We start from the raw sequence: 16,392 nt of genomic DNA on the forward strand, positions 1-16,392 counted from the left end.
ATGGCGTCGGACGATGGCTGTGAGAGGGGCCATGTAGATGTTAAAGAGGGTGGGGCTCAGCGAAGAGCCTTGCGGTACACCACAGTTGACTGGTGTGGGTTTGGAGGAGAAGAGCGGGAGTCTGACTTTCTGGGTCCTGACCATGAGGAAGGAGGTGATCCATTCCAGGGCTTTGCTGCGGATGCCAGCATATTGTAGGTGGGTGCAGAGGGTGTTGTGGTCGACAGTGCCAAAGGCTGCTGAGAGGTCTAGGAGGATGAGGGCAGAGGTTTATCCTTGGTCAAGCATAACGCAGATGTCGTCTGTTGTGGCGAGGAGGGCAGTCTCAGTGCTGTGGTTGCTTGTTGCGAGTTGATGGACTTCTCTATGACTTTGGCCGGGAAGGGGAGTATAGAGATGGGGCTGTAGTTATTCAGGTCCGTGGGGTTTGCCGAGGGTTTCTTCAGCAGGGGTTTCAGTTCTGCATGCTTCCAGACATCCGGGAAGGTGCCGGTTTTGATGGAGCAGTTGATGGTGCGGCAGAGTTCAGGGGCGATGGTGTCGCTTGCTTTGTTGAATATGTGATGGGAGCATGGGTCAGAGGGTGCGCCGGAGTGGATGGATTTCATAATTCTGAGGGTGTCCTCTGTGGTGAGGGGGCTCCAGATAGTCCGTGTGTGGTGTGGGGGGGGGGCAATTTGGGAGGGGTGTCGTTGGGTGTAGGGGAGTGGGTGGTGGAGGTTGAGTTATGAGGTGTGAAACTGTCAGAGATGTCGAGGATCTTGCAGTGGAAGTGTGCAGCGAGGGTATTGCAGTTCACCCTGTCCTGAAGGGCTGGGGTGAACCAGCTGGCCTTGTTGGTGGTTTGGCGGATGGATGTTTTTTTGAGGGGGGCGAGGGTGTTGGAGCAGTCTGTAATCCAGAGGTGGAGGTTGCGGGCGGGGGAGTTGGAGTCTGTGGAGGTAGGTGGGGAGGATTTGTTTAGAGTGCGGTGTAGTTGGTCTTGGGTGATGTTGTTTCTGTGGGGCGGGTGGTACTGTCGGAGGTGGGTGGTGGGTTTGTTGAATGAGAAGTGTATGCAGTGGTGGTCAGTGCAGAGGAGTTTGGTGATGTTATTGACTGAGATGTGGTTGCCTGAGGAGAAGATCAGGTCGAGGGTGTGGCCGGCTGCGTGGGTTGGGTAGTTTACGAGTTGCTTCAGTCCGATGGTTCCGAGGTTTTCCGGGAGGGTGGAGGTGTTGTGATCATTGGGGTTATCAAGATGGAAGTTTAGGTCCACGATGAGGATGTAGTCCATTGAGACAAGGGCATGGGGTGCGATGTGGTCGGTGATGGAGTCACAGAAGGCGGGATGAGGTCCTGGAGGTCTGTAGATGAGGGTGCTGCGGAGGGTGGTGTTGGGGTTGACCTTGATCTTGAAGTGTAGGTGTTCTAGGCCTGGTGAGTGGTCGTCGGAGCTGGTTGCAACTTGAATGGTGTGTTTGTGGATGATGGCGATGCCTCCTCCAGGTCGGTTGCTGCGGTCTTTGTGGCAGATCTTGTAGCCTTCGGGTATTGCAGTGGCGATGTCCGGCGCTGAAGTTGGATTTAGCCAGGTCTCAGTGAGGAAGGTGACGTCTGAGGAGGTGGAGTCTAGCAGGTTCCAGATTTTGAAGGCGTGTTTGTGGATGGAGCAGGTGTTGAGGAGGATGCAGTTGAGGCAATTGTGGCTGTTTTTAGGTGGGTTAGTTGGTTGGGTTGTGGTCCGGAGGGAGGAAAAGGAGCAGTTGCGGCAGGTAAAAGGTCTGAAGGTGTTGGTCTGGGATGCGTGGTGGCAGGCGGACAATCTACCGGTGTTGAGCGCGTGGAGGGTGCTGGCGTTGTAGTGGCGGCAGTTTCTGGAGCCAAGGTTCATGGTGTTGGGTGCGGTCGGGGTACGGACGGGTGCTGACGGGATATCACGCAGGGAGCAGCATTAAATACAGCAGGATGGTGGGCGGGCTGGTTAGCTGGATAGGGGTAGGTGTGAAATAAAAACAGAGCAAGCAGAATACAGTAAAATACAACAAAAATATATAGGGAGGAGGGAAAGAGAACTTACTTCAGTGGTGCTGGGAGCATTATTAAATACAGCAGGAAGGTGGGCGGGCTGGTTAGCTGGATAGGGGTAGGTGTGAAATAAAAACAGAGCAAGCAGAATACAGTAAAATACAACAAAAATACATAGGGAGGAGGGAGAGAGAACCTAGCGCAGCAAAGGGTTTTTTTTTGCTTCCTGTCCCTGCCTGTAACTGCAGTAATAGGGGTTTGATGCTTTTTTTAAATATGGTTGGAGGAAACATGTCAATGCCTCATCAGTAATAAAAACCAATAGCTTGTTAGGTTTCATTGGGTAAACAATGACCTGGTTCTTGTGCCCAGAGTGACTGATCCTTGTTTTTCCTTATCTACACGGAGCATCTGTTTATGATTATGGAGGTTCCTCAGTTTTTGAAAGTGGAAGGCCCTCTAGTGGGCCTGTAACAAAATTAAGGGATAACTGACCTGAAGTCTGGAGTTTGCCATGCGTGTGTTTGTTACTTTGTTGCAACTGGGGGGGCGGAGAGTGTGCTTACCTTTATAGGGTCCTGTTGCTGTGGTTCTGGCCTCTTTCCTGGTTCCAGACTTCAAGAGGATTTTTCCCACTTGCCCGCCCCCCGTTGGAAAGCAGATGTTGGCGGCAAAGCAGTAACTGGATGAGTAGTAGGGCATTCTCCTGGCGGGAGTAGGTTTAGTTGAATTAGCTCTGTAAGCCCAGGCCTTAACTTAGACTCCACCCTTAGATAGTGGGTTGTATGGCACGCTGGTGAGGGTTGCTCTACTGGGTTGGTAGTTACATACCCTAGCTAGGCGGTCAGTCAGGGCCCTGTAGCGAGCAGAATGAAAAGTGACGGCCTTTGAGAAAGGGGAGGGGTGACTCCCACCCGGCCTAGGGTTTTCTCTCCCTGACGACTTGCGGCTGAAGATCTCTAACGAAACATCCATTCCTCTCTGCTAAAGAGCGTGAGCAAACTGTGCCACGCTGCAGGAACCAAAAGGGGGCCTTGACCATCTGTCAGTAGGGATTAGTTTAATGACAAGTGCCGCCAACGAGTTAAGAGCTTTTACAAAGTTCAAGTATTTAAAAGTTGCCTAATACTATTAAATAGTTATTAAAGTTTACGTTTTAATAAACGTGACCGTGACCGGTCTTTTCCTTCCAAACAGGTGTTTGTGCTCATTTATAGATAGAGTTAAGTTTAGTAAACATAAGGACATAATAGGAGGTTTATCCCTTATGCTTCCTATACTTGCTGCTGTGACACACCTTCCTTACAGTATGTATTAATTATCACCTAAAGTTCTTTGTTTCGTTATCTAAGCTTGATTTATTTTAGAGTGTACGTATTGTGCAGAATAAGTATGTTTGCTTTATTCTATATTGCACATCTTTACTTTATAATCAGCTATTGCTAGATTATATATAAGCTATATGGCACTGGTCTTAACATACCAATAAATTGCTATAGCTTTGCATTGTCTGTGCTGGCTTTCTCTCTCAGTACATATTTGCTATAATCTGTGCCCTCAACAGAACACTAAGGGGTAATTTATTAAATGGCGAGCGGACATGATTCGCTATAGTGAATCATGTCTGCTCAACATCGGTTAATGCCGACAGCATATGATGTCGGCATTTATCATTGTACAAGCATTTCTAGAGAAATGCTTGTGCAATGCCACCCCCTGCTCACTGGCAGCCAATCAGCCACTAGCAGGGGCTGTCAATCATTCTGATCGTATGACCGCTTTTAACTTCCATTTCAGGTAAAGCCTAAAAAATGGGCCTCCGAAGCAGCATATGCTGCTTAAAAAATGGAGCCTTAACTTTTATACTGACTACCCCAAAACACAAAAAGTAACCATAACCATCATATTGATATGGTCAAAATACACAGCAGACCACTATTAATATATAAGCTCAAAACATATAGTAGTGACACTAATCTCAATATCAGTTACCCAAAACACATTTTAATTAACTAAAACACCACAAATGACCTAATGCTGATATGAATCACCCCCAAAACATACGTATCTCAGCATATCCCTATTTCCATTTCACCAAATGAATATTTATTGCCTCCCACCATATTCCCTATGAACCCATACTCACCAATTCCAAAAAAACCTCCAAAACCAGCACCAAGGAAAACCTTTGTGATCTTAAACTGTGAGCTTGAGCTGTAGAGGAAGTGGATACAGCAGGCTGGCAGCATCCTGACCAGGAAACGTTTTAATGCTGCAAAAAAGCAAGACAGACGTCAAATAGCTGTACTGACTATTCCAGAAGTACTATCACCCAAAAGGTGACAAGAATGATGGGTGCCAACACTAGCAGTGCTGAAAGCTTTTATGTAACATACTTAGATGTATTACCATGATAGCATCTTTATTTCTATAGCTAATCTTTATTTTCAACTTTGACCTGAACCTTAAAAATTCCAGCCATAGGCAAGATTATGAGTATAAGTAAGAATATGACCAATATTGAGACCACGCTAACTTGCGTTCATATTACAAGTTGAAAGTAAGCACATAAAATGTAAGGAGTTAAAAACGATGTGCACCAAACACTACATAAATACATTAAAATAAAGTGTTACACTCATATATACACTATCTGATAAAAAATATTAATATAAATATTATAAATTATAAATGGTATATGAAAAGGTGTTTGAATAGAAAGGGCAATATGGTGTATACTGTATATATATATATATATATATATATATATATATATATATATATATATATATATATCTATATATATATATATATATATATATATATATATATATATGTCTAAATATGTGTATAGGTGTTTATATCTATACATATATCTATATATATCTATCTATATATATATATATATATATATATATATTTAGGGACGGACTAAGAAGTCGGGCAATTCAGCCCTTGTCCGAGGGCCGTGCATCTTAGAGGGCCCCATCATGCAAAAAAAAAGAATTTTCTTTATTTTCTTATTTTATTATTATTTTTCTTTGTTTTTAACTTTCCTAGGGAGGGGGTGCGGGTGTTGGGGGTGGAGGCGGGGCTGGTGTGGCTAATTTTGCGTGCTCAAGTGTGCAGTGGATGACGGTATGAGCACTCTGTGGGCGAATGCAGAGAGCACAGAGTGTAACATAGGAGCGGTTGGGCAGGGCAGGGCAGGGTCAGGTGGTCTGTGCTGTGGCTTTGTGTTTCTGGCTTGGTTCCAATTTTAGAAACCTGTATTTTTATATAGTGAATGATACAGCTGGGGGAGGGACAGTGCTGCTCCAAAACTGTGACAAACTAACAATGTGACAAAGTGCAAGACAGACAAAGATGGAAAGAGGGCGCCTCATAGCATAATACAGTAATTTCAGATGTACATGTACTGTAAAGTAATGCGCTTACCAAAATGTTTGGCACTGTGCTGTGACCAGTGCAAGTTCACTGGCTAGCACTCAACAGTGGCTAGTACACTGCAAACGGTTCACCTCCCTGTGACCACCTCTCGGTTTGAACACTGTGAACACCTCCCGGTATTGTTGTAGTGCCCTTATAGGGAAAGACGATCTACTTCCTATGGCAATTCAAAGCGCTGATACCACAAATGATGAGGACAACTTCCAAATAAAAGGTAAAATGCTTTATTCCATATGACGCGTTTCTCAACCACAAACTGGTTGTTTCATCAGATAAAAAGCGAATACAATTGGTTACAATTCGTAACATTATATACACCAGGTGTTTCATAAAAACGGAAGTTGTCACTAGTCTCTAAACCAATGGGTTATCCTCTGAGAAAATCAAACTTACAAGCTGGTGCGTAATCACAGCTGTTGTATATAAAATCTCAAACATTAAAGTCTAACAAGAATAACAGGAATAACTAAATCGGACCATTCATAAAAATGTATCAGAAGCACAATAGTTAATATCTTGCCTAATTGTAGAACATTCCTAGCGTTTATGTGTACACTTCTGAGTCCAAAAGGAAAAAACACAATATGATAGTATTGCTATTAATGAAATATATGTGCGTTATATTGGAGCCCACGATATTTTTGTGTGAACTATACATATCGACAGTGTCATTTCTTAGTTCTATGCTTTTACACATGATATTTTCAAAAGTGCCAGCTTTGACCAAAATATAAGGTAGGCGCCTTGACCCTCCATAGTAAGCCTAATGTATCTAAAATGTTCTTTGTTCGTATATGTTAATAATAAATATTCATATCCGCATTGATGTGAATATATTTGTTTTGCAAGCACTCTTGCACATGTAGAAAAAAGCAACCCTAAATGATAGCAATATATATTAACCCCAAATTCAAAAAAGATTTTTTTATTGTGCGCTGCCTTTAAAATTCGTCAATAATCTGTATTATGCAAGTGATGATAAGGAGTATATGTGGTTGGTGCGCTAGAAGTGATTTATATGTAACCATCAAATGATGGCGCACCAATCAGATATACTCCTCATCATCACTTGCATAATACAGATTATTGACGAATTTTAAAGGCAGCGCACAATCAAAATATCTTTTTTGAATTTGGGGTTAATATATATTGCTTTTTTCTACATGTGCAAGAGTGCTTGCAAAACTAATGTATTCATATCAATGCGGATATGAATATTTATTATTAAAATATACGATCAAAGAACATTTTAGATACATTAGGCTTACTATGGAGGGTGAAGACGCCAGACTTATATTTCGGTCAAAGCTGGCACTTTTGAAAATATCATGTGTAAAAGCAGAACTGGCACGCATTGGATTATTATCATTTAGGGTTAACAAGAATCCATCATTTGATGGTTACATATAAACCACTTCTAGCGCACCAACCACATATACTCCTTATCATCACTTGCATAATACAGAATATTGACGAATTTTAGAGGCAGCGCACAATCAAAAAATATTTTTTGAATTTGGGGTTAATATATATTGCTATCATTTAGGGTTGCTTTTTTCTACATGTGCAAGAGTGCTTGCAAAACAAATGTATTCACATCAATGCGGATATGAATATTTATTATTAACATATATACGAACAAAGAACATTTTAGATACATTAGGCTTACTATGGAGGGTCAAGACGCCAGACTTATATTTCGGTCAAAGCTGGCACTTTTGAAAATATCATGTGTAAAAGCATAGAACTAGAAATGACACTGTCGATATGTATAGTTCACACAAAAATATTGTGGGCTCCAATATAACGCACATATATTTCATTAATAGCAATACTATCATATTGTGTTTTTTCCTTTTGGACTCAGAAGTGTACACATAAACGCTAGGAATGTCTGTTCTACATTTAGGCAAGATATTAACTATTGTGCTTCTGATACATTTTTATGAATGGTCCGATTTAGTTATTCCTGTTATTCTGTTAGACTTTAATGTTTGAGATTTTATATACAACAGCTGTGATTACGCACCAGCTTGTAAGTTTGATTTTCTCAGAGGATAACCCATTGGTTTAGAGACTAGTGACAACTTCCGTTTTTATGAAACACCTGGTGTATATAATGTTACGAATTGTAACCAATTGTATTCACTTTTTATCTGATGAAACAACCAGTTTGTGGTTGAGAAACGCGTCATATGGAATAAAGCATTTTACCTTTTATTTGGAAGTTGTCCTCATCATTTGTGGTATCAGTGCTTTGAATTGCCATAGGAAGTAGATCGTCTTTCCCTATAACGGCACTACAACAATACCGGGAGGTGTTCACAGTGTTCAAACCGAGAGGTGGTCACAGGGAGGAGAACCGTTTGCAGTGTACTAGCCACTGTTGAGTGCTAGCAAGTGAACTTGCACTGGTCACAGCACAGTGCCAAACATTCTGGTAAGCGCATTACTTTACAGTACATGTACATCTGAAATTACTGTATTACGCTATGAGGTGCCCTCTTTCCATCTTTGTCTTCTAACAGTTTTGTCCCCACACTCTGGGATCAAGAGGAGCAGCCTTTTTCTGTTTCAACCAATGGTGGTAGGGTAAAGCGCTAAACCAATCCTACTAAGTCTAACTAAATTAACTATCTCCTCCCTAGTTAGTTTGAATATCAAATAAATAAAACAATAGGTGTAGTAGGCGCTTAAATCTGTAGGAAATATAGATATATATATATATATATAAAACCTTTATATCTGTAAAACACTACTATAGTGATGATAACATGGTATGAATAATCACAACAGTTTATTTCATAAATATAAAATACACTCCTCAAAATCACATCCGCTAAAAAATATAACTAAAATACCATTCACACTTTCATATGTACTTCACTATTCCAATCACAAATGTTTAGACAAATAAATATAAGCCTATCAAACTCCAACTTAAAACTAGTTAATAGTATCCAAATCGGTATAACAACAATAATGCCCAATGCTTGGAATTTTTTTAAAAAACAGTTCCCATTAAATGTGCCTGTTCAGTACGGCTGTAAGTTTGTATCTTTCAGGGATCCCCGAAAATTAGACCTTGATTCTTGGGGCTGGTTATTCAAAAAGGAATAAATTCCTCAAAAACAATAGTGTGCCTCTGGCTTTAGAGAGGCTCTCTCACCTTCTCGCTGACACAGTGATAAGAGAGAAGGGGAGAGAGCCTCTCTAAACCACAGCTGTTATCGAAGGTCAGGTGAAAACGCTGACAGCCGGAGGCCTAAACCTAAGTCTAACCCTAACCCCAACACCCCCTACTTAAATATAATTAGAATAATTCTAAATAAAACCTAATATTAATAACTAAATAATTCCTATTTAAAATGAAATACTTACCTGTAAAATAAACCCTTAAGCTAGCTACAATATAACTCATAGTTACATTGTATTTACCTTAGGGTTTATTTTTATTTCACAGGCAAGTTTGTATTTATTTTAACTAGGTAGAATAGTTATTAAATAGTTATTAACTATTTAATAACTACCTAGCTAAAATAAATACAAATTTACCTGTAAAATAAAACCTAACCTAAGTTAAACTAACACCTAACACTACACTACAATTAAATAAATTACCTAAATTACAAAAACAAACAAACACTAAATTACAAAAAATAAAAAACAAATTACAAGATATTTAAACTAATTACACCTAATCTAATAGCCCTATCAAAATAAAAAAAGCCCCCTCAAAATAAAAAAAATCCCTAGCCTAAACTAAACTACCGATAGCCCTTAAAAGGGCCTTTTGTGGGGCATTGCCCCAAAGAAATCAGCTCTTTTACCTGAAAAAAAAATACAAACAACCCCCCCATCAGTAAAACCCACCACCCACACAACCAACCCCCCAAATAAAACCCTAACTAAAAAAAACTAAGCTCCCCATTAACCTGAAAAGGGCATTTGTATGGGCATTGCCCTTAAAAGGGTATTTAGCTCTATTGCTAGTAAAAACTCTAATGAAAAATCTATATACCAAAAATCTGATGTACAATGCATATATTTAATAATTATAAACAAAAATATTACAATAAAACCACCGGTGGTATACAATGTATAAAAATATGAAAATATAAAATGGGTTAAAAATATATGAGGAGGTAAATGCTCCTACCCAAATCCTGACTTTCGGCATTATATATGGTACTGCCCCAAGGTTCGTAAGTTTTGGAACCAAGTTTCATTTTGGCTTTCCAAGATTGTTAAAACCCCAGTTACAATCACGCCCCTGCAGGTGCTATTTCTCTACCAGCTGCCGGGCCCAAAACGTGACAGGAAACTCCTTACAAATGTCATACTGTTGGCAAGAAAATGTATTTTTAGAAAATGGCTTCATAGTAGGGCCCCATCTGTTGGCTACTTGAAACAGCTAATGCTGAAAACGCTGCTGTTTGAACAGTATGACACCTTGTATGACGTGAGAGCGAGGGTAGCTTGCTTCATCGTGAAATGGAGATCCTTCCTGGAATCCTTAGATCTCCCGACCCTAAAGCAGATCCTACACCCATTCAGGAACACTATATATATGCTTGAAGCGAACCTTAGGGGTGAGTGGAATGTCTGGTAGAAGAGAAGGTAGAGGGGGGGAGTGAGATGGGGCGAGAGAGCTGCTTTTACCCCTTCTACGGGCTCCCCTGAGGTTTCCGAAGCTAGAATTGTTGTTTAATGTGACACATGGTAAAGTTTGTTTTGTTTTGATGTTTGTTTAATTCTGTCATCTTGCAAATCATAGAAAACATACCACCCTAGGATTCATGTCTGAACTAAACTTAGACTTAGACTTAGAAATGGCTTATCATCATCTACGCATTTCAGCTTTACAGCCTTTTTCAAGATGGAACTTTTCTTACCCATACTCCCCTATTTATCCGTCAATTTCTTAATTGATAATCATCCTTCAATTCTTTCTTAAAGATATAGTCATTTGTTATAGCCATACGTTGAAACTTTTTCTTGGGGCCAATGTATTTATATATTAAAAATAACTTTTTCAAAAAACAATTCTATTACTATTTATGAGAGGTGGAAGGGAAAAAACAGTGACATCTATTCAGATATTAATACAATCAAAGTTAGATATATTAAGATGATAATACAAAAATGGGATAAATATTCACAATAAAAAATCATGACTCAAAATGCATATTTATCTATTGTGAAAGTGAAAATAAGTGTTGTTGGGAATATGTTAATAATATATTCTCCTTATATATAAGAAATATAAATATATATTAGTGTACATAACTATCAAGAATTTTTTTTAGTAGTATAATAACTATTTCCTCTATTATTATTCCATAATGGAATTCACATCCTACTTACATTCAAATCCCGTGATTCTAAGTTTAGAACCAAGGGGACTTAATGTTGAGTTAGATTTGAATTTCATTATGGATTGAACAATATTAATATGGGGGACACTATATTTTGAGCACTAGCACTACTGAAAAAATAAATTCATTTATATATATATATATATATATATATATATATAAATGAATTTATTTTTTCAGTAGTGCTAGTGCTCAAAATATAGTGTCCCCCATATTAATATTGTTCAATCCATAATGAAATTCAAATCTAACTCAACATTAAGTCCCCTTGGTTCTAAACTTTTAAATAAGAAAAGTAGTTCTGCTTCTGCCCTTAACAATTCTTTATTTTTGTCTCCCCCCCTTTGGTCATTCCAATTACTAGTGGGAACCAATACCCAAGCTAGAGGTCACGGAATGAACAGGGAGGGTGAAAAAGGCAGGAGGACCTAAACAGTAGGCACCACCGCTTGAAGAACCTTTCTCCCAAAAGAAGCCTCAGCCGAGGCAAAAGTATTAAATTTGTAGAATTTGGAAAAAGTATGCAGGGAGGACCATGTTGCTGCCTTGCAAATCTGTTCCACTGAAACTTCATTTTTGAAAGCCCAAGAAGAGGAGACAGCCCTAGTGGAATGAGCCGTAATTTCTCTCAGGAGGCTGCTGTCCAGCAGTCTTATAAGCCAAACTAATCAAACTTCTCAACCAGAGAGACAGCGTAGTAGAAGTGGCCTTCTGACCCTTAGGCTTTCCAGAGAAAACAACAAACAGTGCAGAAGTCTGACGAAAATCTTTAGTAGCTTGTAAGTAAAATTTTAGAGCCCGCACAATATCCAAGTTATACAAAAGACGTTCCTTATGAGAAGAAGGATTAGGACAAAAAGAAGGAACAACAATTTCCTGATTAATGTTTCGATCCGACTCCACCTTGGGAGAAAACCCAATTTAGTACGAAGGACCGCCTTATCAGCATGAAAAATAAGGTACGGGGAATCACACTGCAGATCTGAAAGCTGAGACACTCTGTGAGCGGAAGAAATAGCAAGAACATACAAAACCTTTAGGTTTAGGGGTTAATAGGTTTAGTTTAGTAGTTACGATGTGGGGGGCTGGAGGTTTAGGTGTTAATACTTTATTAAAGTGTTGGCGATGTGGGGGTCAGTGGTTTAGGGGTTAATAGGTTTATTTAGGTGTTTGCAATGTCGGGGAGGGGGGATTTAGGGGTTATTAGGTTTATATAGTGTCTGTGATGTCAGGGGGAGCGGATTAGCGGTTAATAGGTTTATTTAATAGTTGCGATGTGGGTGGGCAGCAGATTAGGGTTAATAAGTTTAATATAGTGTTTGCAATGCGAGAGTGCAGCGGTTTAGGGGTTAATATGTAGTTTTTGGCTGTTAGTGTACTTTGTAATAGTTTAGTTATGAGTTTTGTGAAACATTTTTGTTTTGCAAAATCCATAACTATTGCTCTCAGATGGCAGTATGGATCGTGTCGGTATAGGCTGTAATAGAAACATTTTAGCCGGACTGCACAACCTGTAATACGGCGCTATGGAAAAATGTTTTGAGTGCGGAATAGGCGTTGAGTTACAGGCTAAAATGCTTGCAGTATAGCTATACCGCCGTGACTCGTAATATGCGTTCCTGGCGATTCCAGCGTAATGGCCAATTTTTCAGCGTTAAAAGCCATACCGCAAAACTCGTAAATTAGCCGTTTGTTAATTGCTGACAAGATACAAGCCCCACTGGAGATTGGAGCAGCTGCGGTATTTAAAATGTTGGTGCATTGAGAATATCTAGCTATGCTTGACATGTAGAGAAAAATGTTAACACTAAAATTAGATAGCTTTTACTAATATATCTATATTGTAAATATGTTTCTGTCCAAAGATGTAGTTCATCTATGTGCAATTCAGTTTTGACTGTAATATCCCTTTAAAGGAAATATATTATCTTTAAAATGAGATAAAGTGCCCAGTTAGATAAGAAATTGTCAAATTTATATGAGACACGTGATAAAGCAACCGTAAAATCAAAATTAAACTTTCCATGATCCAGGCAGCACGCAATGTTATACAAATTCCCAATTTACTTCTATTAAAATTTGCTTTTCCCCATTGATATCTTTAAAATCATACCTAGGTAGGCTCAGGAGCATCAATACACTACTGAGAGCTAGATGGCGATTGGTGGATACATATATATGCCTCTTGTTATTGGCTCACCCAATATGTTCAGCTAGCTCACAGTAGTGCATTGCTGCCCCTGAGCCTACCAAGGGTTACTATTCAACAAAAGGATACCAACAAAATTAAGCAAATTTGATATAAGTAAATTGTCATATTGTATAAAATGACATGATGTATCTGTAATTTTATAGTTTAATTTAAAAGACCATTTAACTCCCTTATTTAAACTTTTCTTTTCAACCAAGCATCACATGCCCCAGGCTAAGTTAAAGTTGCTTTTTATTTTCATCCTCACAACCAGACTCCAGCTGCCCTGCACCAATATACTGGACAATCTGTGGTGGGCACAGTGATAGTTGGGTCACACCATGTTCCACCTAACAGTACTACCTTAGCCCCAATGTTAATCCCATGATGTATTTTTCTGATAACTAATCAGTCATTTTACCCATTGGCTAGCCGTAACATACAAATTAATGATTTTACCTCTTTAGCTGCCAGTAACAAGTAAACAGAAGTGAGTTTAACCCCCTTGTCTGCCCATCAGTACTTTCTGCTCCATACTGTAGTGCATATAGGCATTTTTGCACAAGCACTTGTTAATTTGCAATATTTAGTTCTTATTAAAAATATTTAAGGAAAAAATTGTCTCTTTATATGGCAATTAAAAACATTGTGGGGGAGGGGCATATGAGGTGAGAGGGGCAAGGAAGGTGGGAGGGGCACATGAGATGGGAGGGGTAATAGGGTAGAGGAGGGGCAGAGAAGGTAGGTGGGGGGCCTTGCCCCACTTTTGCCCTGGTTGGTTTCAGTCCGCCCCTGTATATATTTGTATATACATGTGTATTTATGTGTTTATATATATATATATATATATATATATACAGGCCGCCCTTTGAACAGGGCGAGCAGGCCACGGGCACCAGGTAACGTGTTTTTGGAGACCCCTGCTCAGGGTCAGCTCTAAGGGGGGGCATTCGGGGCAATGCCCCCCAGGGCAAAAGAAGTGATTTAAAAAAAAAAAATTTTTTTTACATTTTGAAAGTGACGGAGATCCGCCACTGGATGGCCCAGCTAATCTCTTTACTCTTTAATCTCTTTACTCTCCTCTATTTACAACCAGATAACAAATAAAGTTGCATTTCCCTGCTGGTGCTCTCACAGTTAACCTAGGGCTTGCAATGCCCTTCCTCCTGCTAGCCCACTTACTACAGAGCTGAAGTGAGATGGTGACATCATCAGACCTCTGCAGGAAGTGCTGGGAGAAGCTAACAGTCAATGAGAGGGAAGGCAGAAGTAATTTTGTGAAAATACAGCCGTATAACCAATGTGTGTGTGAGAGTAGTATCCCTTCCCTATTGTGCTTTATATCCTGGCAGCCAGAGATAAAGAAGCAAATTGGGAATTCCTTGGTTTCCCCACTGCAGGTTACACAAAACAAGTGTGCATTGTGCCTGCTTTATCTGCAGTGATCAGTGTAAAATGTGTGTCAGATTATAGGTGCTCAAATACACACACTTCAAATGTAGCTGTGGGACATTGAGTGAAATAGCCTTATGTTTATTATTTACATGTTTCAAAACATCTCCTATTTGTCCCCAAGGTTGTTATATATATATGTGTATATATATATATATATATATATATATAGATATATATATATTGTTTGTGTGTATATATATATATATATATGTGTGTGTATATACATATATACACAGTGTGTGTGTGTGTATATATATATATATATATATATATATATATATATATATATATATACTGTGTGTGTGTGTGTATATATATATATATATATAATTTGTGTGTATATACATACTGTATATACTGTGTGTGTGCTGGTAAATATCATTAATAATATCTGTGGGGGGGGGGTGACACCATAACTTACCGCACCGGGTGACACCAACCCTAGTGACGCCACTGAGATTGTCTACCAGTACCTAAGGTGGTGTTGGACCAGTGAGGAGGAGGGAAGAGAGCTGTTTTGGAGGGATCAGGTAGGGAACAGAGGGTGCGAGGTGTCAGGTGGATGGGTAACCCCTACACTAGAAAAAAAAAAACGCTAGCAAAAACGCTAACCTTACCAAACTGATTAACCCCTTCACTGCCAGGGATTTCAGAAGTGAAATTCTAATTGCTAAAAACCAAATGGCAAGCCATACATGTCTACTATTTCTGAACAAAGGGGATCCCAGAGAAACTTTGTTTTATGACTGCAGCAGTTGTGTGTAAATTTCAGTGAGAAATCCGAATTTTGCGAAAAAGTTAAACATTTTTGTTATAAGATTGTTTTTAGCGGCCAGATAGCTGCATGAAATATACCAAAATGAGCCTCGATCAATAACTTGGGTGGTCTAATTTAAAAATATATATAGTTTTTAAAGGTCAATTTTGAGAATTTGGGGAGTTCTATGATACAATATGAGCTTTGCCCCATTGCATCATTTTAGGCAAAGCTGCAGATTAAAACCTTTAAAATGATCAAAAATAATGAAAAATAAATAAGATTGTATATTATGAGATTTTCTGGAATGTGATAAAAAATTTTTTTTTCATGTAACTATTAGTGTTGTTTTAGCATTTTACAACATAATTTTCATTTGTACATTAATGCAAAAATAAATAATTGAATATGTTTGTAGTTATTGTCACATTTCTAACAACTTTTTTTTTTCAATAATTAATTTTTTTATATATTTTTTTTTACTTTTTGTTTTGGTAATATTACAATAATGTCTTAATTCTGTCAATAAATAGCTAAATAATGATAAATTGTCATCCACTGAAAGCTCAAAAAACTTATATACTTTTCATAGGTAATAAAAAAAAAGAGTGATAGCAAAGATGCTAAAAATTCTCAGATACTTTAGGCACATTTTTCTCTGAAATTGCCAGTAGCAAAGGGATTATCATAAAGCATAGCATCATCAACAACTTTTTTTCACTCACCTGAATAGGGCCTTTTTCCTTCAAATCGTATGTCCATTTTCTTTTCTTCTTTCTTTTTCAGTCTCATTTTCTCTTGTTTCTTGGAATTTTTCTTTTTAGTTTTGTATCTGCCTTTTCACTATAGCCATTTACAGTTTTGTTATTATGGAATTGGTCTTCCTTCTAGCTCTCCACTTTACCTTTTTTATTCCTTTTTCCCCCCTTCAATGCACTTGTAGCTGAAATAAAGAGCATATTCATATATTCATGTTGACCTAACCCATAATTTAGCTTGAATCTGAATTCTGCCAGTTGGATTATCTATTTGATGCTATATTATGACCCCAGTGTGACATCATCAGTGTTTCTAACTGTATTCCCTTTTTCATCTGCTGTATGTGCTAACTATATTTCTCCTGTTAAGTGTAGTCAGTCCACGGGTCATCATTA

General features: G+C 38.8%; 1 protein-coding gene across 1 annotated transcript in view; it reads right to left on the reverse strand.

Annotated features, from left to right (window-relative positions):
* DCST1 (DC-STAMP domain containing 1) overlaps window positions 1-16,030 on the reverse strand; it is a 136,712-nt gene extending 120,682 nt beyond the window's left edge. The window contains exons 1-2 of the mRNA XM_053719665.1: window positions 15,964-16,030; window positions 4,154-4,279 (exon numbers count right to left, since the gene is read on the reverse strand). Of these exons, the coding sequence (XP_053575640.1) occupies window positions 4,154-4,279; window positions 15,964-16,030 (193 nt within the window). The remainder of the gene's footprint in view (window positions 1-4,153; window positions 4,280-15,963) is intronic.
* Between the last annotated feature and the right edge of the window lie 362 nt (window positions 16,031-16,392).

This window comes from Bombina bombina, chromosome 1 (genome assembly GCF_027579735.1).
Source record: "Bombina bombina isolate aBomBom1 chromosome 1, aBomBom1.pri, whole genome shotgun sequence".
Classification (NCBI taxonomy): domain Eukaryota; kingdom Metazoa; phylum Chordata; class Amphibia; order Anura; family Bombinatoridae; genus Bombina; species Bombina bombina.